The sequence below is a fragment of the Ursus americanus genome, chromosome 4 (genome assembly GCF_024610735.1).
Source record: "Ursus americanus isolate L20-20 chromosome 4, mUrsAme1.1.p, whole genome shotgun sequence".
NCBI classification, from domain to species: domain Eukaryota; kingdom Metazoa; phylum Chordata; class Mammalia; order Carnivora; family Ursidae; genus Ursus; species Ursus americanus.
Genome location: NC_142130.1, coordinates 9,742,499 through 9,770,036, shown reverse-complemented (window position 1 = coordinate 9,770,036; position 27,538 = coordinate 9,742,499). Strand labels below are relative to the sequence as shown.

The 27,538-nt window shown below is 37.9% G+C and overlaps 1 protein-coding gene across 1 annotated transcript in view; it reads left to right on the top strand.

Annotated features, from left to right (window-relative positions):
- SLC2A2 (solute carrier family 2 member 2) overlaps positions 1-27,028 on the top strand; it is a 31,190-nt gene extending 4,162 nt beyond the window's left edge. The window contains exons 2-11 of the mRNA XM_045788646.2: positions 3,675-3,767; positions 6,823-7,085; positions 12,397-12,521; positions 15,390-15,505; positions 16,356-16,518; positions 17,012-17,199; positions 19,733-19,837; positions 23,056-23,157; positions 23,804-24,007; positions 24,094-27,028. Of these exons, the coding sequence (XP_045644602.2) occupies positions 3,675-3,767; positions 6,823-7,085; positions 12,397-12,521; positions 15,390-15,505; positions 16,356-16,518; positions 17,012-17,199; positions 19,733-19,837; positions 23,056-23,157; positions 23,804-24,007; positions 24,094-24,294 (1,560 nt within the window). The 3' untranslated portion in view covers positions 24,295-27,028. The remainder of the gene's footprint in view (positions 1-3,674; positions 3,768-6,822; positions 7,086-12,396; positions 12,522-15,389; positions 15,506-16,355; positions 16,519-17,011; positions 17,200-19,732; positions 19,838-23,055; positions 23,158-23,803; positions 24,008-24,093) is intronic.
- The last annotated feature ends 510 nt before the right edge of the window (positions 27,029-27,538 follow it).

Below are 27,538 nucleotides of genomic sequence, written 5' to 3'. Positions count from 1 at the left end.
TTTGAAAATTAAAGTTCATTTTTATCAAAGTAATGTAGGAGCAGCTAACACTGTTGTGACTTAGAGTGTGTATTTGGAGTGGCAGGGGAGGTCCGATGGAGATTACGGGGAAACAAATCTGCTACGGCCACCACCTTCACCCCTAACTTCCATTTCCATAGCACCCCTGCTCACCATTGCCATGGTCACTAGTTGGATTATTAAAATAAGAAGAAAGGACTATATGATTGTCTGTTGGGGGCAGGAAGAGAAAGCCAGCAGAGAGCAGAAGCCCAGGGATGGAGTGGGAAGGGCAGTCACTAAGACACCAAGTGCTTGGACAGTCTGCTACAGGAAGAAAAGGAGATGCAGGGATGAAACTGGGTGAGTATATATCATGGCCCTGGGCTTGGTGATGGGAAGGCCACGAGGTTCTTCTCCAACTGAGCTACAGATGAGCAGTTGAGTAGCTTCTTCCCTTTTGCATTTTTGTACAGAAACGTCACAAAAGTTTTCTGTGGGTAGATGAGGAAGGAGGGGATTTGCATTGTGGGCAGTGGGAAAATGCACTTGAAACTGGTGGGTGTTGGTGATTTGGCTTCAGCATCACACTTAGCAAATTCTATGAATATGCGTGCTCTTAGATTTTTTTTTTATTTAGAAAGATTATGATCCTAGATTTTTAGATGTGCTTTGACTTTTGAATGTCTGTTTCTGACCAATGAGAAATGCAAAATAACCAATTAGTTAAAAGCATAGGGTTTGGATCTAAATTATTATTGTACAAGTTACTGGCTGTGAGACTGTAACCTAGTCTAGTTATCTAAAAAATAGGGATACTATTGGTGCTGTCATGAGAAGTGTCCATTACCCGGTCTCCAGAATGTGTAACTATGTTACCTTAAATGGCAAAAAGGACTTTGCAAATGTCATTAAGATTATGGACCTTAAGGTAGGAAGATTAACCTGGATTATCCAGACAGCCAAATCTAATCCCATAAATTCTTCAAAGGGAAGAACTTTTTGGGCTGTAGTCAGGATCAGAGAGATGCAATGTGAGGACCTGGCCAGCCCATTTCTGGCTATGAAGATAGAGGAAGGGCACCACTAACCAAGGAATGTGGCGGCTTCTAAAGCTGGGAACGGCCCTCACTTTACAGCCAGCACAAAAACACAGATCTTGGTCCTACAGCCATGAGGAACAGAATTCTACCATCAGAATCATGGAACTTTACATCAAAAACTTGGGATGTATGTATGGTGACTAACATAATAAAAAATTATTATAAAAAAAAAGAATTCTACCATCAAACCAAATTTTCCCCCGACAGCCTCCAGAAAGGAACACGGCCTGCCGACATGTTAATTTTAGTCTGGTGAGACTTGTACTAGACTTCTGACCTACAAGAACTGTAAGATAACAAACTTGTGTTATCTGTTATAGGAACAAGAGAAAACTGACAGAGTTAAAAGAAACGATCACATACAGCAATAAATAGGCATGCAGCAGGCAGAAATATTCAGTTTTAGGCCTTGAAGTTGTGTTTCCATTGCACCTAATATTGGATTGTCTAGATTGTAGTGATGGAGACTATCAGGGAAGTGGGTGGAAGCCTTGTCAAGGTGCCCCCTGGTCCCCTCACTGCTGATAATGGTTACTTCCTACAAATAAAATGAAAAGATAAAAATCCTTGTCCTTGGGAACAGCTGAAGGGAAAAAAGGATTTGAGGAGAAACCAACCAAGTAAATGGAACCCATTTTAGCTTTGGTTGCCTGAGGCACTAGGCATTAGGTATCTAGTTACATATTAAAGGATAATATTCAAAATCTCTGGTAATCCCATACCATGTAACATATTGTGTGTGTGTGTGTGTGTATGTGCACGCACATAGACGTGCATACAGGTACATTTTACAGTGAACATACTTTGAATATATTTGTAATTATTTTATTATGTATATGCATATATGATTTCTATCAATATATAATGTATTTTATATGGTATATATGCTTCTTTCAGGATATATATGGGTATAGGATATATATGCTTCTTTTAGGATAATATAATATCATCATATCTTTGGAGAAAGTTTTAAGTCCTTTCAGGAAGGACGTTGCTGGGAAGAAAAAAAAAATCCTACAGAGGTACCACCTGAAATTAATTCTGAATTAGTGAAAAGAGAACCTACAGATTCCCAATTCTCACTGCAGAGATTCCAATCCAATAGACGGTCTGGGGTGAATCCCAGGAAGCGACACCTATAACAAGATCTCCAATGAGGGTCTCGTTTTAGAACCCCTAGATTCCATAACTTCAAGGGCCCTCAGACTGGTTCTGTGATAACACTTTGTTGATGATGAGACTGGAATTTCTGATCTCTAGCTTTATTAGGGAATAAGGGGACTTGGTTAATAAGCTACTTTTCATGCTGGAGTAGGGATTTACAATCATGCCCCTACTTAGAGAAAAACTGAAGATCCTATAGGAAAAGTGGTTTGGGTCACATACTCCCTAAACATCAGAATGGGAACTGGAATTATGTTGCTATGAATCGTTCATTTGTTCAATGAAGTTTCTACAATATCCCATGTTATTTATTTAAACATTTAAATTATGCAACTATACAGGAAATTATTTCCTTATAAAATGTTGGATAATATAAATAAAAGAAAAATGCTTATTTATCCCCCTTCTCTAGTCTCACATTCCTACTCAATGGTCATCCTTTTGTTATTTGTTCTTCAAGAAAATATTCTGTGACTTACATACGGCATGTACAATTCAAAGAATGCTCAAGTTTAAGCCTTTCCAAAAAATTAATGAGATTACACAGCTTCCTTTTTCACTTCACAATAAGTACAAAATGATCACATTACTCTTTTTAGCTGCAACATAACATGTGGTGTGTATTATGATGTATTTGAATCTATCTGGCCATTTTCCATTGAATGACATTTTGGTTCTATCTACGATTTTTGCTAACACACACACACACACACACACACACACACAGTGCTGCATCAAATATCCTGATATGAGATTCTATATGTATCGTATGATTTCTCTAAGATGGTTAGATATGTAATTATGAGTTGAAGGGAATGAATATTCTGTCCCTTTCTACACTGAGTTTTGTAGCTACATGGAGTTGGAAAGAAAATAACATCCTTCAATCCATAACTCTAGGTTCAACTAGTTGCAAATCTTGGAAATTATCCTTACCTGGATATTGATGTGGTCTTGATAAAGCCTGGCTGATGCCTCTTGTATGAATTTTGAGGTGTTTTTGTACCATAGCAATGCCCAGGAGACCTCCCTATCTCTTTGTTACCGGTATCTTTTTTACCTCTCCAAATGATAGAGATTGACTGTTTTTATCATGGTGGTTTCCTTCGGTCAGCAGCAATTCTAGTCTTCAGTCGTGATTTTGAATCTTAAATACATGTATGGAAAAGGATGTTTGGTTCTTCTCTTGGAAGAAATTGTCCCAAACTTTCCTCGGCTTTAGCAGTGTAGGGCCCTTGCTGGATGGCTCTTGCATTCCTGTACGAATGACCCCTGTTGGGAGCATAGGGCACACCGTGAATGAGTATCAAGGAGCAAGAACCAGCCTGTGGAGCCTGTCAGAAGTCCAAGCTGCAGACTGACAGGATGGTCGGTAACTGAAATTGCCTTGTGTTTCATTCCCCACAGATCACCAGGACCTTGGTTTTCACTGTCTTCACTGCTGCACTGGGTTCCTTCCAGTTTGGATATGACATTGGTGTGATCAATGCACCTCAAGAGGCAAGTGAAACATGTCCAATTCAAATATCTTTTTGGCAATTTCTGTCAGTGACTAAAAGATCTGTGTTCCTTATACACAGAGATAAAGTGTGCCCACGTGGGGAGCATAGGTTTTTGCCAGCATTCTCTCAGGCACCATGTGCGTGGTTTCAAAGCTGATAACTTGGCCTTGACTCCTCAATAACCTGCACAAAGAAAGGGCAATAAACAATTCTTGATCTCTGACTCTACTGTTCGCTGAGCTCACAGAAAACTCCAAGCAGAATACCACGTGCCTACAGACGGTGTTTTAAAAAACTTAAGAACTTATTGCAGCCTTCATTCAGAGCTCCCAGCCATACGTGAGTGAAAAAAATGAATGAAAAATGCTGGGGAGGAAGAGAAAGCAATAGAAGTATACGTTTCATTTTATGCACATGCTTTTACTGGGTGCCAACTCACGGTGCATCGAGTGCTTTAACATACGTTCTCCCTACTCTAACCTCCAAAAGCCTTATTATGCCCAACTGCAGGCCAGATGAAAGACTTTAGGAGCCCTAACACTAAATAGGTCCTGTTCTTCCCCTAGCTAATTCAAAGTAAAATAATATATAACTGCTAAATAATAGTCAAGAAGTCCAACAAAATTTGGATTTCTCCATGATAACTATTTGGATGGGTGTTTTTAAAAATATTGAATAATTTCTATCATTTGTCTCATTTATTTGTGCATCCCTATTCTGGTATCCAGTGAATAAACAGGAGAGGGATGTCATTTTTCTCAGCTCCCACAGCCTGTAAGTGGGAGAACCAAGACTTCATTCCCTTTGCTCTAATGAAGGCTGTCAGGTCACTTAGGGCAGGATTGACATCTTCTTCCTCTTCCTGTCACCGGTGCCAAGCACAATGGTTGGCATAAAGGAGGTGTTCAATAAAGTGTTTAGTGAGGAAAGAGAGAAAGTGAGGAGAGAAGCGGGGGGGGGTGTAAAATGAAGATATAAGCATTTGTTGGGTGCCTTCTATGAATACATCATATTTCATCTGCTTCCCTTACAATGTTGGACTCCAAGGAAAACGTGTACTGACCACAGTCTATCACCTGAAAGGATTGCTCCTTGGGCCAGAAGATGTGCTGCACATTATTATGAGTGTGGTGGTCTTGCCAAGGTTGAGAGATTTAGATAACAATGCTGGGGTCACAGCTTTTTTTCTGTGGGTGATGACAACACGTGCCAATTAAGCAGCCTTCTTGAAATCTGGTTCAGCATCACCATAATTCAGAATTAGTAACGCCTCTTTTTGTGGAAGACCTTTTCACGTCCTATTTAAACCACCTTCTCCAGGGAAGGAGAGGGAAAATTAATCTAAGGTTTCCCTTCCTTCAATCCAAGTCCTAGAGCCAAACCTGAAAATAGGGATCCCCCACTGGCATCAGGCTTGGTGTTCTCCCTAGAGCCCCTCTTTCTGTGTTTAACAAGCCGCTTAAACATCATTATAGAAGAATAGTTGTTCAGCTTCGTTTGTGTTTGTTAGTGGAAAGACACATGGCATTATTTTCAGATATTTTTAAATCACCCTTTTTTATGATTGTAAAAATTATACATACCTGTTACAGAAAGTATTTGGAACAAATCACCTACATTTATTCTATCACATAGAGCAAACAGCTGAGAACATTTCAGATATTTCCTTCCAGCCTTTTTTCTATGCATATTATCCATGTAGAATGGTCTGCTAATGAGGCAAATGTCTTGGTCAGACTCCTTTTATCATAAGAGGATATCAATTCCCTCCCTCACTCAGCTGATTTTACCACATAGGGCCTTGCCCATGAGTGGCAACCTAGAGCAGCTACGTTCTAGGTCCTCGTCAGAGGTCCTCCCATGGCACTGAATAGTGACCAAGTCAGCACTGAGAGGAAGGACAAGGAAAGAAGCCCGAAGGCTGTGCCTTTACCCAATTATACTTTGATAGGATCTTTGCCTCTACTGAAACCAGGATAAACTATGGCTCTGTGAAATTTAGTTTTGAATGCTGTTCATTCTGTTACATACTGAAATTTGTGAGGACACAGAGGAAGAAACTCCTTTAGGTATCAGTCCCTTCTCAGGAGCCACTGAGTTGTTTTTATCTTTGAAATTCATCAATATATGTGATTATTTTCCTCTCTGTGCTGGCTGCTAGGAAGTTTATTGGTAAACTTATAGCATATTTCTAGCAAGGATATAGCACCTAGTGCTTATATTTTGTATACTAACTTTATTTTTGGCTTCCTCTTATCTTTCCCAATCTTTTTTCTTAGAGCCATTTTTATGCTTCTATTAGAATATTTCCATAAATCAATTTAAATCCTGCTATGCAGGGGCGCCTGGGTGGCTCAGTCATTAAGCGTCTGCCTTCGGCTCAGGGTGTGATCCCGGCATTCTGGGATCGAGCCCCACGTCAGGCTCCTCTGCTGGGTGCCTGCTTCTTCCTCTCCCACTCCCCCTGCTTGTGTTCCCTCTCTCGCTGGCTGTCTCTCTCTCTGTCGAATGAATAAATAAAATCTTAAAAAAAAAAAAAACCCTGCTATGCAGAGGTAACACTGGTGTGAAAATGTATCTTTTTATCTGCAGAATATTTTCAATTTGAATAGCTGCCTGCATTTAAAACTTGAAGAATTTTACATAAAACCCAGATTTCTGGCTTCCTTTTTAAAAATTAAAAGTCATGCAATACTAGTCTCACATTTGCAGCTTCCTTCTTTAGGTGGGGCAAATGTTCTCCAGTGCTATAATCTTGCCCACTGGCTCTTACATTCTCAATAGTAGAGACAGTATTTCAGTCCTCTAGTTACCAATGTTCTCCTTCACTTATTTGTTTCCGCCTAGTTCCTGTGGGCACTGGAAGTTGCAAGCTCTGTTTGACAGGATATGGTCAACTATAAGTAAATCTATCTGTGATTGTATGATATAATACACATCATTGGGATGACCCTTTTAAACACCCAACAAACATTCTAAAGGAAAAGCAAACAAAAGGTATATAGAATATTTTTGAAATGTTGGAGCTATTTTTCTTTATTTTATTTCCTCAGGTAATAATATCCCATTATGAATATGTTTTGGGTGTTCCACTGGATGACCGAAAAGCTATCAACAACTATACTATCAACAGTACAAAGGAACTGCCCACGGACCCATACCTAGGGGATTCAATACCAGCATCTTTGGTGGAGGAAGAGACCGCAGCATCTGCTAGCCTCGTCACCATGCTCTGGTCCTTGTCTGTGTCTAGCTTTGCAGTTGGTGGAATGATTGCATCGTTCTGTGGTGGGTGGCTAGGGGATCGGCTTGGAAGGTACGCAAGTTTCATAAATAAGTATAAACATGGAAAGTTTAGTATTTGGGGTTTCTAAGACTTTGTTTAGAAAGAAATCATCTTTTCTTTTGTGGAATAGTTTTAGAGTTGTTCTTTTCAATTCATGACCCTGAATTAGGTTTTAGAACAAATGATGGAGAAAGCTGTTGCCCTGGTCTGCTTAATCATGGAGGCATTTGTAGCAAAAGTGAGTTTGGTGTGTATCTCCACAGAAATGATTTGATTTTCTAAATTTGTTAGTTTTAAAACATATTGGGGTGCCTGGGTGGCTCAGTCAGTTGGGTGTCTGACTCTTGATTTTGGCTCGGTCATGATCTCAAGGTCCTGAGATCCAGCCCCCCCAGTCAGGCTCCCCGCTCAGTGGGGAGTCTGCCAGAAATACTCTCCCTCTCCCTCTGCCCCTCCCCCTGCTGACGCTCCCTCTCTCTCTTTCTCAAATAAATAAAATCTTTAAAAAACTAAAATAAAATAAAACATATTAAGAAACCACTGCACAAACGGTTAACTCAGGAACTCAACGGCAGAGCCAAGAGTGAAATTTTTAACCAGGGAATCCATTTTTTGCTTCATCAAATCACTCCATTTCTCAGACATCCAGTTTTTCATTTTCAAATTAGAATTTGGCATTTGGATCAGTCAAGTCCTAAGGTCAAATCAATATCCCCAACTCCCAATTGCCCAATATACTTGGCATGGGTTTCTAGCTGCTGCTACTGCTCTCTCAAAGCTCTAACCAGAGATGAAGTAAGTAGTGTCTCCGCTTCTTTACTCTGGTTTTTAATCAAGTGTCTTAGATTAAAAATGTCATTTAAAAAAAGTCACTGGAACTCCTTTACACTTAAATTTCATTCACTTAGTCATGTGACATACTAAACTGGGATTCCACCCCCACACACAGAGAGATGAAATAAAATCAGAAAATTGAATGTTTGGTTTTTTAGATTTATTTTCTGTTTTGAGGCCACCTTTTGTTTATTAATTATCTTTTTCTCTGATGATAAAAATAAATATGCAAATATGGAAAATTTAGAAAATGTAAAAACCTCTAAAGATGTAAATGATATAGGTAACCATTTTAGTAATTCTGGATTACAACTCATTTAGTTTTTAAAATTCCTACCTTAAATTATATCTCTCTCATTATTAAAATTCTGATAATTTCCTCCTCTTGCACTGGAGATTTTATATAATAAGACTATAAGAAGTTTTCTTAAACAATGAGTAGCATTGGGGCACCTGGGTGGCTCAGTCAGTTAAGCATCTGCCTTCGGCTCAGATGATGACCTGAGATCAGGATCAGCCTGCATCAGGCTCCCTGCTTAGCAAGGAGTCTGCTTCTCCCTCTGGCCGTCATTCTGCTCTCACACTCTCTCTCACTGTCTCTCTCAAATAAATAAATAAAATCTTTAAAATATGAGTAGCATAATAACCCAAGTTTTATTCTTATTCCTATTTGAAAGGGACTTTCCTCTACCATAAAAGATAACACTCAGTTTCTCACATTTTTATCAATTTGCTGGTATTTAGCTGAACTTAAAATCAGAATCTGCAAGTTACAGGGTTTGTAAACTGACTTTAATTGTTTAAAAATTTTTTAAATCATTTTAATTTGAACCAAATTGGTTTATTTAGTAATTGGAAAATTTTCTAATTATTTCTAAAATAAATAAAATTAAGCAAAGTTAAATTTTAAAATATGAATCAACCAATTCTTTTAGCAGCTACTAATGTTCTATACTTCTTCCCACCCCTAAAGAAAAAATCTAAGGGCTGCCTGCCTGGCTCAGTGGGTGAAGCCTGTGACTCTTATCTCAGGATCATGAGTTCAAGTCCCAAGTTGGGCATGGAGCTGAAAGAAAGAAAGAAAGAAAGAAAGAAAGAAAGAAAGAAAGAAAGAAAGACCTTGTTCTCATCTCATTTAGAAATGAGATTTTGACAGGTCCAGTGATGTATTCTAAAGCATTGAATTCATGTGGGAACAGGATGCATACCCTCTCAAGCCTTAGAATTTAGCATCAACAATGGTCTTACCCCAAAACAACGTTAAATGATCATTTATTGAATGACTTATGGTAAACTAAAAGTGAGGCTTCTTGCAAGTCTCAGTAGAAAAATGATTCTCCATGAATAATAGCCACAAAATTGATAATTTAAACATCAAAATTAAGACAAAAGAGTTCAGTCTCTCCTATAAAACTATTTTTCTAGGAAGGTTCACTGAGAAATGACATGATTTTCCTTATTGACCAGGTCATTGTTTCATCAATTAAAAATAAGTAAATAAAAACTTATTTTTCCATTACTGCTTAAAAAACAAGTCTTTCCTTATAATAGTGTAATAGGCAATAAATGTCTGTGGCCACGGTTTTATAGATTTGGCTTCTCAGGGTCAATTTTTCCAGAAGCTGTGCACTTAAAATTTAATTACAATGATATGGTGGAGGAGACCATGGTCTGTGCAATCCACACTACCGGAGTGAAGGAAAGTATACATAGCCTGCCTTTGAATGCATTCTTTCTTTTGTTTTTTGTTTTGTTTTGTTTTAAAGATTTTATTTATTTATTTGTCAAAGAGAGACAGCCAGCGAGAGAGGGAACACAGCAGGGGAGTGGGAGAGGAAGAAGCAGGCTCCCAGCAGAGGAGCCTGATGTGGGGCTCAATCCCAGAACTCCAGGATCACGCCCTGAGCCGAAGGCAGACGCCCAACCAGTGAGCCACCCAGGCGCCCCGCGTTCTTTCATTTGTATAAAAAATGGAACTCACTAAAATCAAGCATTAACCTTTGGTTTCACACAGATCAAGCCCCAGCTCTGACACTTAATAGTTGTGTGAAAATGAGCAAGTTACTTAGGTTCTCTGTTTCCCCATCCATCTACAATGTGGGAACAAATAATACCTAACTCATGGCATTATTGTGAGAATTACATGAGAGCACAGAGAGAGGATTTATCACAATGCCCAGCACATAACAAGCAGGCATTGAATGCAGCCTTATTTTGAAGCTGCTGCTGATGACGGTGGTGATGAACAATAATGATGACAGTGTTAAAGCCTACGCTAATAGGAGTATTTAGAGCAACATTTAAAGAAATATACTTAGAAATATATTTCTTTCTCCCTGATTCAGTGACTTCACGTATTTTTGGATTATTTATTCTTGGCCATTTCTCATGTCTGAGCAGAAGTTAAAATCCTTTAAGCCGCACAAAGTGCTCTAGCATCCACTGATGGTAAAGAAGAGGGACTTTAGAGCAATCTGGCATCAGATATACTTTCAGGCTCTCTTTTAAGAGTTTTTCTCCCTAAAAGAATATATTCCCTAACAGAATAATACTAGTAGCCAGCTAGTAACAATTTCTTGAGGTAAATTATTGAATTAGTTTGCCCTCCATTCCTGAGTAGAGAAAAGGCACTTCACAGAGAAATAGCCCTGTCTTTTTCTGCTCTGTAGCTCTGAAACTGGCCGTCTCTAAATCACTGTTTCCCCTCCCTTTGAGTAGTTGACATTTTCCACATGTTGGTTTTCTATTACTGCTCTAATGAGTTACCATAAACAGTGGCTGGAAACAACAGTTATTTGTCAGAAGCTCAAATTCAGTTTCATTTGGCTGAAGCCAAAGTGTCAGCAGGGCTGGTTCCTTCTGCAGCTTCTGAGGGAAGAACCCATTTCCTTGGCCTTTGGTCACCATATTGCTTGGCTTGTGGCCCCTCCTTCAATCTTCAAAGCATATTACTCCAATCATATTTCTGTCATTACATTATCTTCTCCTCTGCCCTCCTCTTGTAAGAATACTTGTGATTCCATCACTGGGCCCACCAGGATAACCCAAGATAATCTCTTTATCTCAAGATCTTTAATTTAATCACATCTACAAAATCCCTTTTATTATATAAGGTAATATATTCCCAGAGTCTGAGGATTAGGATGGGGACTCTTATGGGATATTATTAAACCTATCACATACTTGTTAGGCAATCATTGCAGTATAAGACTACATAGTTTTACTCTCCAGAAAAGAAAAATCTGTCTGGCATTAAAGATACTTGCTTAGAAAAAGCTCACCTATTCAAGTTTGAAACATTGACACAGAATATAACAAGATGTTTACATTTCTTTGTGGCACAAATATTTCCACACCTATCAATTCAGATTCTTTTACTGGCCTTATCATCATCTATTGAACTTTAAAGAAGGTTTTCGTGCCCCACTTTCTCATTTAATAGGAATAAAAGTATCGGATATCAGCAAATGTTGTTAATTTTTGTATGATTTTGAAAATGATGTTTTTGTTGCTATTGTCAGCTTTATTACATATTTTACATTGGTTGATATTAATTCATAGGTTCTGGAAATATGATGACATACAATGTTAAAATAAGAATAATTATAATTCTCGGGGCGCCTGGGTGGCACAGTCGTTAAGCGTCTGCCTTCGGCTCAGGATGTGACCCCAGTGTTCTGGGATCGAGCCCCACATCAGGCCCCTCCACTAGGAGCCTGCTTCTTCCTCTCCCACTCCCCCTGCTTGTGTTCCCTCTCTCGCTGGCTGTCTCTGTTAAATAAATAAAATATTTTTTTAAAAAAAGAATAATTATAATTCTCTATGATAAGGCTTAAAGTAAAAGTGCATTTTAATTTACCTCCAAATAATTTAAATTTCCTTTAACTTCGAAGTTCCTTACATCATCTACATCAACTAAAACCCTGCACCATTAAGAAAGAAAGAAAGAAAGAAAGAAAGAAAGAAAGAAAGAAAGAAAGAAAGAAAGAAAGAGATAAAGGAAGGAGAGGAAAGGAAGAAGGAAGCAAAGGAAGGGGGGAGGGAGGGAAGGAGGAAGGAAGGGGAAGAAAAAAGAGAAGAGAAGACAAGAGAAGGAAGAAAGACGGAGAAAGAAAGAGGATGTAAGAGGTTACAACTACAGTGTTGAATGTAGCTATCACCAGGCAATTATTACTTAAAACAATCAACTTGTAGGAAACTTAATTAGTTAACTGTTTGAAAAAGTTTCAGAAGCGTTATCTTAAATCAAACCAGTCATCACTACAATTGAATCATCTCTATTAAAATGTGGAGATCACATGCATAAAGCCCGATTTTCTCATTATAAACGTTATTTACCGTTAATGCTTTAGTCCAAATCAAGCTATCAATCATGGTTTAAAATTCTCCAACTAACTTTTTCAGCAAAGTAAAATAACTGCTCTTAAGTAAATAGCATACTCTGAAAGCGAATAATTTTATCAAGTTTTGATGCTGAATTTGTAATCCTTGCTTTTTAAAATTTCAGAGTCAAAGCCATGTTGGTAGCAAACATTCTCTCACTAGCTGGAGCTCTCTTGATGGGGTTTTCAAAGCTGGGACCATCTCACATTCTTATAATTTCAGGAAGAAGCATATCAGGACTCTATTGTGGTAAGTCATGCACACACACACACACACACACACACACACACACACACACATTTGTCTGAATTATTCTAGAGGCAGATACTGTAACATGCAGGCACGTTTTTGAGCCAGAGGTGGCATCACAAAAGGGAAAGGCAATAGTGTAAAACTGAAGTCGTGAATCAGGGAGGTTTGGGACCAGTAAGTGGGAGTTGTGAAAATATCTTCTTGCTCATGGCAATTTCTAGTGGTATAATTGCAGATAAATTATTTAACTCACAGCTTCCTTATCTCTTAAATGAAGGAGGCAGTGTCCGCGATGTAGGGCACTTGTGAGAACACATGTAAAATGCTCAGCCTAGAATCTGCCTACAGTACGCTGCCGAGAAAAGCTAGCTGTTGTTACTGCTCCATGTTGTGCAGTAGACAGTGGCACACTGCTACCCCCGGAACCTGCAGCTCAGCTCTTATGGCCTACTTGCCACCTAGGTCTCTGTCTCTCCTTTCTGGAAAGACCTTGACACCCAAGCCCATCTCTCAGATCACATTCCCTTAGCAGCTGGATTCCAGATGTGGCTGGGTGAAGTATTACCGTGGCAGTGACCACAGGGAGAGGGAGTCAGGCAGGAGCAGCTGGTAGAGAAGTTCATAATGGGCAAAGGATGCTCCCCTGTGAACCTCACATCTGAATATCTGGAATCACTAGTTCTTGGAAATAGCTTTTCAAACTTTCAGAAGTTCCAAACTTTCAGAAGTAAATTTCCATCAGCAGAGGTCTGAACAAAGGAGGATCACTTCATCTCTAAAATAGCCAAATCTTTAGCTTCTCAATGCCAATGAAGCCCTGATTCTGATGGTTTGGAGCCAAGGTTTTAACCCATTGTCCCAAATCATAGAACTGTCTTTCAAAGCACTAATATCCACTGGGGCTGGGGGAGGATGTGAGAATACAAAATGATGCATAAAATGTTTATACAGTTTTTACTTAGAAAGAGAAAAGACTATAGATAACTTCATGTGTCTTCAATGATGCCCTGAAACACAGGCCAAAATACCTACAAGTTAATAACTTAATTAAAAGCCTCTTTTCATTATTTTCAATGTTAATACAAATAGCTGAAAGTTAGGATAGCTTTATCAAGGTGAAGAGACAACCCACATGTGGAGAGATTTAGATTCAGAATAAATCAATCCTGGCACTGTCTTTGCCTGGCCTTAGATATATTAACTGGATCTTCTGTAAAATGCAAAGAATAACACTATCAAGGAGGTCCAAATCATGATTCTTCTTTCTTCTCTCTCCATTTAAAAAATACAGTATGAGGGGGCGCCTGAGTGGCGCAGTTGTTAAGCGTCTGCCTTTGGCTCAGGGCGTGATCCCGGCGTTATGGGATCGAGCCCCACATCAGGCTCCTCCACTGGGAGCCTGCTTCTTCCTCTCCCACTCCCCCTGCTTGTGTCCCCTCCCTCGCTGGCTGTCTCTATTTCTGTCAACTAAATAAATAAAATCTTAAAAAAAAAATACAGTATGAAAAAAAATCATAAATATTTTTGGGAAAATTGAAAAGAAATGTTACAAACATTGTGGAGCAACCTATCACTAGCATAGCCAAGTAACTTGTACTCCCCAACCATGTTTTAAAATTATGCCCGGTCCTGTTCTGAGTATTAAAATTGCTAAAAATTATAGGAAATACATTTTTATTTCAAACTTCTGTGAACTCAGACCTGTGAGTTTATCTACATTACTATGTTCTTGAGATACAATAGGAAGTATTACACAGAGAGTACAGCTTGCAAAAGGGACAAACAACTGGGCTTTTTCTTATTTAAGATCAACAGGCCACACAGTAGAGTCACATGTAAATGTCAGCCAAAATTCAGATGCCATAGCAATCATACAACTGTTCATGTGAGATACTAAGAACAATTTAACGCATTAAAAACATATTGAAACAGTTCCCAAATTCATCTTTTACACAAAAACCATACATTTCCATCTTATAGACAAACTCTCTAAGAGGAAGACTCTGACAACTGTTATTTTTAAATTCCTAAGAAAATGCTAAACATTGCATTCAGCCTTGCTTGTTGATAGTGTCTGACCTTATTTGCACTCAGCAAATGGCTGGATACTCCACCAAGTCCAACATGACTGATGACATCTGCATTTAAGAAAGCTACAGAAGACGGCAGAATTGCCTAGTGCGTTTCAATTTTTTGGTATTCCTTTAAGCACCAAAATCTTTCCTGAAGCCCATTGTTAGGAGAGAATAAAGAAGAAGCTGGGTTGGCCTGGTTGGAGTAATTGAGGGACAAGCCCCTGAATTCCTTAACCTCTTCCACCTGTCCACACCTCCCTCACCACTCTAACAGTGATCTTGAGGCACTTGCACATTGTGGGGATTCAGAGCTTGTAGTTCTCGTGCTAAAGCCCTATTGCACTATGATCTTGGATAAACTTTCTAACCTCTATAAAGTAAAGAGACTGGCCTAGATATGTTATAATTTCCTTTAATACCATGAGTTTAGATCAAGAATATTATTAAAGCATTCTTTAGTCTCTTTTCTGAAGACAACTTGAGGCATTATGATGTAAATCAATTTTTTAACACGGTCTTAACTAAATAAGGCAATGCTATGAATAACTGCCAAATCCATGACCAACCATTTCTTTCTATTCCTATACCCAACTACAACTTCAATCAAGTCTTATCAACAAATATTCTTTGCATAAACTGTGTCTATGAGTGGGGACAAGGGGTCTTCCTTCCAACAGCCTCTGAAAGGGCCTTTTAGTCAGGATATTGACTATACTTAAACCAAATTATTGTTTGGTTTATTGAGATAGTCTTGGCTGCACTTTCACATTTATGTTCATTTTTTATGCAGGACTAATTTCAGGCTTGGTTCCAATGTACATTGGTGAAATTGCTCCAACCACACTCAGGGGTGCTCTTGGCACACTTCACCAGCTGGCCATTGTCACGGGCATTCTTATTAGTCAGGTAAAATCTCCCATCCCCTACTTCACCTATCCGCTACTTTATCCAGCTTCTCCCTCCCTCACAGACCACACAGCAGAAAAAAAACTAGAGTGGGGGATGCTGTAGAGACTTAGGCTTTTTAGCTCAAAGCCAAATTATTATTGTTCCATTCCTCACTTCTCCCCTTGGATCTGTGGTAGGGTTGGCACTAGAGATGACCCAACATGCCAGGTCTTGAACTTCTGGAGCTAGTCTAGAATTAAATTATTCTGTGCAGATTTCAAAGAATAGGAACTTCACATTTTTGACTGCTGGATTTTCTTTGTTTTGAGCATCTTACCTGGATAATTAATATGTATCTGATTACCATAACAGTTTATTGTTCAGCTGGCTCTACCCTTCCCTTCTATTCCATGGACTCGAAGTTCTCAGAACCCCTAACCTAGGATTATCCAGAACATAAACCACTGCAATAAGGATGATAAATTTGGTTCTCATTATAATTGTTCTATCTATGTAATCCCATTTTATTTCTCTGGGTAATCTAAGAAGAAATCTATTAGGGTCGAAAGTTACACATGATTTTTGGTATTGCTTTAGATGTCAAATGTGTTCTTAAAAGTTTGGTTGTTTCGCATCCTAAATGGCCATATAAGTTAATGAAAACAAACCTAAGTGAACACTTTGTAAAACAAATAGTCCTGAATTTAGTTAAGGAAGACACACTAGTAATAGTTTCTGCTTTGGGCGTACTTGAATCAAAGTTGTCAGGGATTACTATTAAATAACCAACGTACCTTTTCAACAAATGGTTACGGAAGGCAGACCCAAAGTGTTGTGCAGTTGCCATGCTTCCTCCCTGCCTTTTCAGATTGTTGGCCTCAACTTTATCCTGGGCAACCATGAGCGGTGGCATATCCTGCTTGGTTTGTCTGCTGTGCGAGCCATCATCCAGTCTCTGCTGCTCTTCTTCTGTCCGGAAAGCCCCAGGTACCTTTACATCAAGTTGGATGAAGAAGTCAAAGCAAAGAAAAGTAAGTCTGTGGGTGTTTTTTTTTTCTTCCTATTGTTTTGGAACTATCAGCTAATGAAAAACAGTATGCATGAATGTTTTTGGTCAAGTTGGTATGAGCACTTTCCAAATGAAGTCAACGATTACATGTAAGAAGAATGTGCAAGATCACGTCAATATGACTCATGCATGCCATTTCAAACCCATAAACACTTGAGCCCAAATGGGAAACCCACGTGCAGGGTATTAGACTCAACCAGAGTCTTCTAAAAGACCTTTACCTGCATTATGCTTCTATGATAACAAAGATCACAGTTTTCTTTGTCATTAGATAAAGCCAAATATTTTTCTCAAAATTTAAAAACAGGATTTAATTTAACAAAAAAAAAATTGCCATCATGCTGTAAAGCAATAGAAAGGGCTATGCAGAACTATAGCTCTTTCATTAACATAATAAAAATAAACTTACTTTTGTTTTGACCTAAGTTGTGTCAACCTGATCATTTTGTGGGCAGGCTTGAAAAGACTCAGAGGAGGTGTTGATGTCACCAAAGACATCAGTGAGATGAGAAAAGAGAAAGAAGAAGCGTCCAGTGAACAGAAAGTCTCCATAATTCAGCTCTTCACCAATTCCAACTACCGACAGCCTATTCTAGTGGCATTGATGCTGCACGTGGCTCAGCAATTTTCTGGAATCAATGGGGTAAGTTTCAGAATACTCTCTAACTCCCTAAAATAAGGAAAGAAAGGGGTATAAATTTAAATAACTAAAAGGCATTTAAGAATGTTGACATCATGTTTTACTATAATAAACATATATTGAGCATTAATTTTCTTTGTTTTGCCTCATCTACTTTCTAAAATTGGATTAGAATTTTTTAAAATGTCAACAATCAATGGTACTGTGTGTCTACTAAGATGGAAGGTGAAAAGCAAAAATCGTAATTAATACAAAAGAGGGAAAAGGAGAATAATTATAACCAAAAAAAACCCTAAATTATAAGGGACTCCTAGACTTGAAAAGCAAATTTAAGATTCCTGATAGTCCAGGCAAAAGGAGTTCATGGTTCCTTTATCTATATATCTTTATTTATTTTTAAAGATTTTATTTATTTATTTGAGAGAGAGAGCATGGTGGGGGGCAGAGGGAGAAGGACAAGCAGGCTCCCTGTGACCTAAGCCAAGGCAGATGCTTAACTCATTGAGGCAGCCAAGCACCCCCCCCCTTCATCTATTTAAATGAAGTATACCAGGGGCGCCTAGGTGGCTCAGTTGGTGGAGGATCAGACTCTTGATCTTGATCTCGGGACTATGGGTTCAGGCCTTACACTGGGCTCTGCGTTGGGCTCTGCACTCGGTGTGAAGCCTACTTAAAAATAAATAGATAGATAGATAGATAGATAGATAGATAGATAGATAGATAGATAAATGAAACAAAACCAAATAGCTAGGTGCAAAGAAGTTTCCTGCCATGCAAGAAACTTCCACTCTGTTTGGGGAGCCAGCATACAAAAGAAACAATAGTGTGAACCGGCATGGCATTGGTGAGTGAGGGCAGTAGACAAGACATGATTGAAAAACATACTGAACTGAATGTTAAACTAGCTAGCTTTTAGGTTTTGCACTGAAATCATTGCATTACACAGACTAAAATTGTTCTGCTGGCAATTAGCTACTAGAAGAAAAAAGTAATCATTTGCTAAAAAAAAAAAACAAACCTAGATTTAAAAATTCACTTATCCTCTTTTACTGCTGTTAAAAATGTGGTTTGGTCTTCCTGTTATGAGCTAATCACACATCCACAAGGAGGTGGCTTGTGGATGGGCAGAACCTTGGGAGAGGTAAAGAAAGTAATTCTCATCTGTTGGAACAAAAGGAGACCTGAACCTCACTCAACAAGCTGAATACTGCTCTTCTGTCATCTCTATCTTCCTTTAATGGGTCCTTGATGTCCATTGAAATATAACACTCTATATAACTTCAGGGTTTGGAGACCAAATTTGTATCCCTTTTCTCAGCTCTGCCTGTATATCCAAAGGAACAATATTTAGTCTTTCTGAACCTCCCTGCTTTAGCTTCTATCCCAGTGCCTGACATAGAGGCATCCAGGAAATGCTGAACTGAGGCTGTTGGGCAGCCTAAAAATGTGGGATAGTGTGCTATAAGCTACTCTTCACTGAGCACAATCTGTACAGTCCTTCTCCATTAGCCCTATCTGCCAGAAGAGATGCCAGCAACAGGACATGTTAAATGGGGAAGGAATGAGAGAGGATGACAGAATGGCCTTAAAAAACCATTATAAATCTAAAAACATGATCAATAATAAAGGCTATTAGAGAGATTTTGAAGATTTCTCCCTGTCCATGAGTTAGTGAAAATTTTTGGATTAGAGCAATAGCAACCAGAATTGACACAACTTTTCTGGAAAACCATTTGCCAGTATCTATCAAAGCTAAGCATATGCATACACTATGGTCTAGTAATTCTATTCCTGGATGTCAATGTGTACATATTTCACCACAAAGACTGTACTAGAATGTTCATAACAGGACCCTTCGTATTTGCCCAAATGACAACTACCTAAATAACCATCAGTAGTAGATTGGATAATAAATAGTGGTATATTATTACAAATAAAACACTAAGCAATGATAATAAACAGTGTACAAACACACACAGCTATATGGATAATTCTTGCAAAGGTAATGTTGAAGACAGATACCAAATAATTCACACTGTGTTTCCATTTATAGCAAGTATAAAACTAGGCAAAATTTATCATGTTGTTAGAAGTTGAAGAACATCCTTGGAAAAATAGGGGGACATTCTGGGGGATTCTGGAAGACTGGAAATGATTTATTTCTTAATCTGTGTGCTGGTTACACAGGTGTGTTCAGTATGTGAAAATTAATCTGTATACTCATGTTGTGTGTACTTTTTTGTATATATTTTATACCTTAACAAAAATTAAAAAATTAAAAAAGTCTTTATCAACATAATGCAGATTCAGAGTTTTCAGCTAAATTTAAAGAGAACTTTAAGCAATCAGAAGTTTCAAACACTAAAGGTTGAAAGCGGTTTCTCACTGCCTGGAAGTAGAGGACAGATAAAATCTTTAGGGTGTTCTAGGGACCATGGTTCCATAGAAACTACTAAAAATAAACAACCTAAAATATTTCTTGCTAAAGCTATCAGTGCTAGGATTCTTGATTAAAGCTAAATCATTTGCTTTACAGATCTTTTACTACTCAACCAGCATTTTTCAGACAGCTGGAATCAGCCAACCTGTTTATGCAACCATTGGAGTTGGTGCCATCAACATGGTTTTCACTGCTCTCTCTGTGAGTTAATACCCTAAATATGCTACTTGTTCCTCAGCTCAGAAATGGGGGGGGGGGCTTTGTGATCTAAAAACAACCAGTGATTTATTGTTCATGTGTATTGGGTGTATAGAACCAAGTGGGTCACAGGAAGAGTTCATATGCAAATAACAAACTACTAGCATAGCTGAACAGGTGGATCACTGGTTGTCCCCATTTGCTGAGGACAATGCCATTTAGTCATTCATTTGTGAATCAATAACTTACTTGGGGCACAGAAGACTTCTTCCTTGTGTAAATAGTTGGATTCCTTTTCCTTTGCTCTATACTTGAATCTGTTGGGGTCAGGTGACTACTTGTCATTTCTATCAATATTGGGTCTTCTACCTAGGTTCCTCTCTTTCTATGGTTGAAATTCTTTTTTAATACTGATGTCTTGGCCAAATGACACTTTATGAAATAAATACTTTAAATACTTTACTTTAAAAAATACTTTAAATACTTTAAAAAATACTTCAAATAATACTTTAAAAATACTTTAAAAAAAATAAGGTCTTCTGTAACATATCTATGCCTGTGACAGGGTTAAACAGACTCAGCGAATTCTTATGATATTAGGTTAATGGATAGAGCTTCCAGATAGCTCACAAGGCCCTAATTTCTGGTGATGCATAAAAGTGTGTGTGATATTATAAGAGATGGAGTATAAAGACCGAATACCTTATATGAGGAATGATTCAGTATCTTGACAATAATATTTAACATAAACAATCTAAGAATTAAAGTAAACAAACAACAAAAAAACCCCTAAAATTTCCCAACTCATGTAATTCACTCTAAAATGAGCATAATTGGGCTTATTTTTGCCTTTAATGCAGGATATTCAAAAAGCTTGTGCTTTTTAATGTTGGTCACCATGTTATATTCAATATACTTTAGTCACTTGTTTTTCATTCTCTGCACATGGACTTTTAACTATTACCTTAGGGTGGTCAATAAATTACAGCCTGGCTACCGAGATCAAAAAGCAGATTTGTCCAGACTACATTAAACAGCACTGGACCTTGGAAAGAGGAAGGAGAACAGATAACAAGGGAACACCAGCAGTTCTGTAGACATGCCTTTAGAGATAATGCCTGTTCAAGCCAAAAGGCCACTCAAAATCGATGAAGGCCTGCCACTGGGATGTAATCCAAGAGCTACTCACATTCTTTTGTCTCCTGAGATATATTTTTTACAAATCCTATTTCAACATATTTTTCTAACATAGAGATTATGCTTAAAACATTTTATATGTAACAGGATTTGTTATGCAAAGCATGAAGTTGTCAAAAGTGGGTAACCCAAACTCTAAATGCCTAAAAGGAAACTACTGCAGAATTTCATTTTTGCCCCCCTCCCCACCAACCCCAGCTGGAGCAGGAGGAGTTGTTTTGAAAAGTTTCTTGATTATTTTGAATATGCCCTTTTAGAGTTTATCCTTTTATTCTGTGAAAGTTTCTGAACAGATGACTGACATTTTAAAAGTCAGACCTAATCATCTGTCTAAGTAACCCTCCAGGGCTACAGATAACATTTAGAATTTTTAATTCTATTTATTTTTGAAAAGTTGTTTTAAGGATCAAAAAGTACAAAAAGGATAGTCCTCAGTCGCCTAATTCCTCTCCCCTAAACTAATCAATGTTAATGAATTCCGTGTATCCTTTCAAATAAAGATATACAAGTAGGAATATGCACTGATAAGATATTAATGTTTCACAAACTTGGAAGGGGCATAATTAACCTTTTTTTTTTTTCCTGAATGAATATTTGGGAAAAGAAAGACTTTCCTCACTCCATGCTGAATCATGTTTCCACATTCCATATTTTCTTCCACACTAATGGGCCAGTAGAAGAGGACGTGTAAACTTAAAAGAACACAAAACAGGAAGAAATGTGGAGGGCACGGGGACACAGATGGGTCTAGAGAAGAAGCAGAGGCATCCAGGATCTGCATGACCACACACTGTCTTGGGCAAAGACAAGGGTTTTGGTCAGGCAGACATCTCTATCCTCAAGGAGTGAGTTTAGAATTTATTATCCTATTAATAATAATTGTTCAGAAACAGAAGAAACATAGTAAAAGCCCTCATGCCTGAAGAAATGCTTCTATTTTCTTGATAGCTTGACATGGTGTTATCAAGTCAACTTTTAAAGGCATACTTACAGAGCCAAATTATATAGAGAAATGTTATGAACTTGGGCAAGAGGTGTTTTGCCTACTACCTTCTCAACAGTAAGTGTGGGCTCTTTGCTCATCATCCTGAAGTGATCTGAAACTTGAATATGAATTGCCACTGGAATGAAAGGGGCTTTCACTGTAGGTAAAAACAAATGTTTCTCAGATATTCTCAGAGCCAGAGCTCAAGGGTATTGGGTTGCTGTTGATTTACTGATGGATTTATGAGCCAAGCCAATTTACTCATTGAAGTGAGAAATTATGACAGATAATATTTGTGTGTGATTCACCAACCTTGGCAGTATATCCCAAGGATCAAGCAAGAAGAGTCTATTTAACAAACATTGGTCTTGGCTAATTGTAAATGTTAACCATTAATGCAAAGGTCCACAGACCCAAATGTATCAAGGACACATCTCCTAAATTAGGATAAGAAAGCACTTTAAGCTTCTGCTTTAAATAGATAATAGATAATTCACTTCCAGCACCAAATATATTTAGGCACAACAGAAAAATGAAAGTTGCCAGGTGAGTGGTCGTAATTTGACTTTATTAGCAGTGAGAAAGTTGGATGAGAATGGTTGACAACCCAACAGTTAAACTATTTCAGGTGTCTGCAGTGCACAAAACCTTGTACTTATAACAGGATAATTACCGAAAGATAAATTAATGTCCTTTTTATGTAGAGCCATTTCAAATGTACAAGAAATCTATTGGAAGAGATCTGAAATGTACAACCTTTTAATATTGTTCCCCAGTGATAATTGCAGAGTGATGGTAAGGTTATGGTTCTTTCTCCAGAATGGACTGTTAAATCACTGTGACTAAAAGAAGCAGGTATCTGTTAATTACTTCTGCTCACTGAGACCAGTTCTGCCACCTGAGGCAAGAGTGACCCCCCAACTCAGTTCCACATCTGTAAAATGGGATTATAGAACTGCCTCCTTCCAGCTGCATAAATTAAAATGAACTGTTCGGCAGTAAAAACTACTTAAGTCAGCGTGTTTTAAAACTTTCCTAGGTATTCCTTGTGGAGAAGGCAGGGCGACGCTCTCTGTTTCTAATAGGAATGAGTGGGATGTTTGTCTGTGCCATCTTCATGTCCGTGGGACTTATACTACTGGTAAGTATAGATTTTTGCACTGAGACTTTTGGTTACCATATGATAGCACTTCTGTGCTCCAGGTTAAAGTGCTCTGTATGTTAAAACATTTGAGATCGACTTATGAAATAAAGCCAGAGGGACAGCATAGAATACAAGGGAGAAATGTAGCTTTCGGGGTTTAAAGACTTAAATGTCACGAGTAAATTGTACTTGTTACCAAGGGAGGCAGTGTCACAAAATGGTCACAGCATAGTCTCTGGGGTCAGCCCTGCTCAGGTTCTAACACTAGCTCTGCCATTTGGTGGTGTAGGGCAAGTACCAGGACGTCTCCAGCCCAGCATCCTTGTCCACTGCTTCATGGAGGGTAATGCATCCTGTCTAGCAATCTTGGTATGAATAGGAGCAAAGGTCACTAGATTCTTGCCTTGCTTCTATCATAGGCAAAGAGTGACTGAGAATCATATAAAGTCCTAATCCAGAGGATTTCCTGTAACAGAGTTCACAAGATTTAAGCATGACTCAGAGTAGAATAAACTTGTCTCAAACCAGAATAATTTATAGTTATTTGTACATAAACATATCAAGAAGAGAGCCCACTTAGCTAAAGGAAGCAGCAGCCAATAATCCCAACTCCACTTTTGTTTGCGTTTTGTTTTTTCCTCAGGATAAGCTGGCTTGGATGAGTTATGTGAGCATGGTAGCCATCTTCCTCTTTGTCAGTTTCTTCGAGATTGGGCCTGGCCCCATCCCCTGGTTCATGGTGGCAGAGTTCTTCAGTCAAGGCCCACGGCCTGCTGCTTTAGCAATAGCTGCATTTAGCAACTGGACCTGCAATTTCATTGTAGCTCTGTGTTTCCAGTACATTGCGGTAAGCAGCCTAATATTGTGCAAATTTGCTGAATAGAGATGGAGTAGAACAGCTGCTAACTGGAACTCTGTTTGTTCTCTGTGCAGAAGTTCTGTGGACCTTATGTGTTTTTCCTCTTTGCTGGAGTGGTCCTGGCCTTTACTCTGTTTACATTTTTCAAAGTCCCAGAAACCAAAGGAAAGTCCTTTGAGGAAATCGCAGCAGAATTCCGAAAGAAGAGTAGCTCGGCCCAATCGCCAAAAGCTGCTGTGGAAATGGAGTTCCTTGGAGCTACAGAGACTGTGTAAAGATAACCTGCTTTTTTGACAAGAACAGAAACAGGAAGGAAGTTGTGTGTTTTTAACTGACGATTCTTTGAGAATTTTATATCTACGTCTTGAAGTATTGTTTTATTTTTTAGAGAGCTTTTATGCACTCTTCTCAGAAATGTCATCAAAAGTTACCAAAGAAAGTATTTTTTTTTTAAGTTAGAGCATCTATTTTTGATAGTAAGACTCTGTTATTAAGTAAACCAAAAGTCTAGCTCATTTTACTACACCAAAGAGCAAGTACATTGTATTGTTCCTAGCTCTATTTCTTTATAAGGAGGTTCTCCTGAAATGGAAGCAGTTTCAATGTATCATGTTACCTCTTCGTTAAGCATGTGACTGGAAACCTGAAGCTGCAGCTCATTTACATATTTGAATATGATTATGTTGACATTTTCTTACCCACAGACCTCATACGAAAGGAGCTTTGGCTAGTGGTAATAAGGTTCATGTTAAAATTGATAACTTTTCTATTTCTCCCACTCAGCTTTTTTCTTCTGTATTAGAATTTGTATTTTGTTTAAAATTTTATTTTTTCTGTATTTTCACGTGAAATGGTTTCTTGAGTATATTAAGATATATTCATAGAGAAAAACTGTTATTTTTGGTAGTCCTACCAAATCTTTTGGTACTCAGAAGAAAAAAAAATTAGTTCCTTTGCTTGATGACCAAATGATTTTTATAAAACTAAACACTGAAAAGATTTTACTAGTCATATAGCCTGGGTTATCAGTTAATATTAATATCTGTTATAAAACTATGTTAATTCCTTGCTAGTTCAGTCCTTTGAGCTCTACTGTGGTTTGCTTTTAAATTGAGCACAGCCTTGTTTCCTCAGCTGCATTTTTTATAAAGTACATTCAAACAGTGATTAAGCTGGGCATTTTTGTATCTCCTCAAACCCTAAATAAGTTAGAGCAGTCTAAGGGAAATTTGAAATAAAGGACTGCTCTGTTTGTTAAAACATATTTTCTGTATTATGTTTCAAGACAAGTTGAAAGAGTAAGATTGCAGGAATCCTAAAGGTAGGCTCCTGAAACTTCATGAAGGCTTAATTTCAGACTTGATCAAAATCCCTATTTACTTTTCTGGATAGTCATCCCCTTTGATGTTCCTTCTTTGTCATGGCAGTATATGGATGCTATCTACGCCGTCTTATTGCTATTGCTAACATTTCCTGTGTACTATCTATGTGCCGGGCACCCTTCTAAGTGCTTTTACCTATGTAGGCAAATTGGAAATGCACAGATGATTAAACAGACTTTCACTTATAGTCCATTTTACAACTATGGAAATACAGTTCTGATGGACACCAAAGGCTTAGCAGGGAGCTAAAGTATCTCCAGGCTGTTTTCCCCACAAAGTGGAGCACTGAGTCAATCCTTTTTATGTTTGCTTTAATGCGCATAAAAGAAAGGTACTTTTTTAAAAAGTACTTTTTATGAGTGAAGGTGGAAAAAATGCTGAACACTTTTTTTCCCTAGAGTTGTTTACCTTTATACAATTTGGAGTCCAGACAACATAAAATTATTTCTTTTCACTTTGCTTTTTATTCCCTTTGGACTAATTTGGAATAAATTATTTTTACTTAGGACTTCAGGACACAGTTAAAGCGAGCTTATAGTTCAAAAGACTTTGGTGCCAGCTTGTGAACTCCAGAAAAATTGTGAGGACTCTGAATTGGGCAAGAGCAGGAGAATGGCTCCTGTGTGGCTCTTGTCCTTTTCTTCAGGATGCTGGTGGTCTTTGAGAAGCCCAAAGTTACAATGATAAAGAAGTTTAATATTTTTATAGGTGATGAATCTCATTTAATCAAATTGCTATTCTTGATCTCATTTACTAAGAAAATAAAGTAGTAAACATTTAAATAAAGAATGCAAAAGACCACTTTTAACTTCTAATTACTTTTTTCGACTGATGCATAAACACCAGAAATTCATAGCCTGGAGTTTTCTGCCTCAGAGAAATTGAACTAATTTACATTGTTTCCCTTCCACATTCTTTTCCTTGCAGAGATACAAATGAGTTGAAAAGAAACCTTAAGGTGAAGAAAGAAGCTGTTAAAGCTTTATAGGAGGACAAAGGAACTAGCTTAACATAATAGAAACTCCCTGGTCTTCAATTGCATACATCATAATAAATAATACAATTGGCACTGATTAATTAGATGTAATCACTGGGAAATTAGATGTGAGTCTGAACATTTAATTTTCGAAGTATTCTATCATTTTTCTGGAAGTCTTTTCATATTCTAATGTCCTAACAAACGTGATTTTTCTTAGCTTGTGATTTTTCTTAGCTTTAAAGCATGATTACAATTCTTGGTCTGGCCACTCACCTGCTACACCTAGCTATTGCCCACTGTCATGACACCAGTGAAAGGGTCCTCTCTTTCTCCTCTATGCAATCAGCACTGTAATGGCACTGAGATACACTAAGACTCTGCCCCCTTCCTCCTCAAAGAGCTCACAGTCTAATAAGCAGCTCAGGAAGACCAGAATATGAATGTCCCCATGTGTGCCTTTTGCCACCCATGAAACTTGATTTGGAGACCTTGTAAAATGGGCACAGTAATATTACCTACCTCAGAGAGTTGTGAGGATTAAATGTAAAGTGCTAAGCAGAGTTCCTGGTACAAAGGAGGTGCTCAATAAATGTTACCTAGAATTAGTATTCACAAAGATACTGCTAAAATAAAAGTTTGTCATATATATTGACAGTTCCACGTTTTTCTTTACTTTTTAAATTTTTTCTTATTTTTTTCCAAATTTCTTTTGAGTATAAGAAATTTTATAAATTCAATATAATATTTTCTTATTTCAAGCAGCAATTTCACAATGACAAAGGAATGGTAAAAAAAAATAAGGGAGATTTTAGGCTATCTAATTCCTAAACCCAAACTTGATATTTCCAAGTTGGTTATGAGTGTTTATTGTATTTTTAAAGTTTGCTTTTGCCTAAGTTATTTTTTAAAAGGTTGTTATGTAATATTATTTCTTGAATAATACTAAGTACAGAGTAAAATGCTGTCTACTTAAATGCAATTCAACAAGATTATAATCACAGGACAAGACCAAACCTTCTTGATAATCCTCAAGAACTGCAGCGGTGTTATATACATATAAACCGGTGTGCATGCATAAGCTACTTCTTCTTGCTAGATTATAGCACATGCAGCAGATAAGGCAATGTCAGGCAATATCTTGTGCTTATGGTGTCCTAA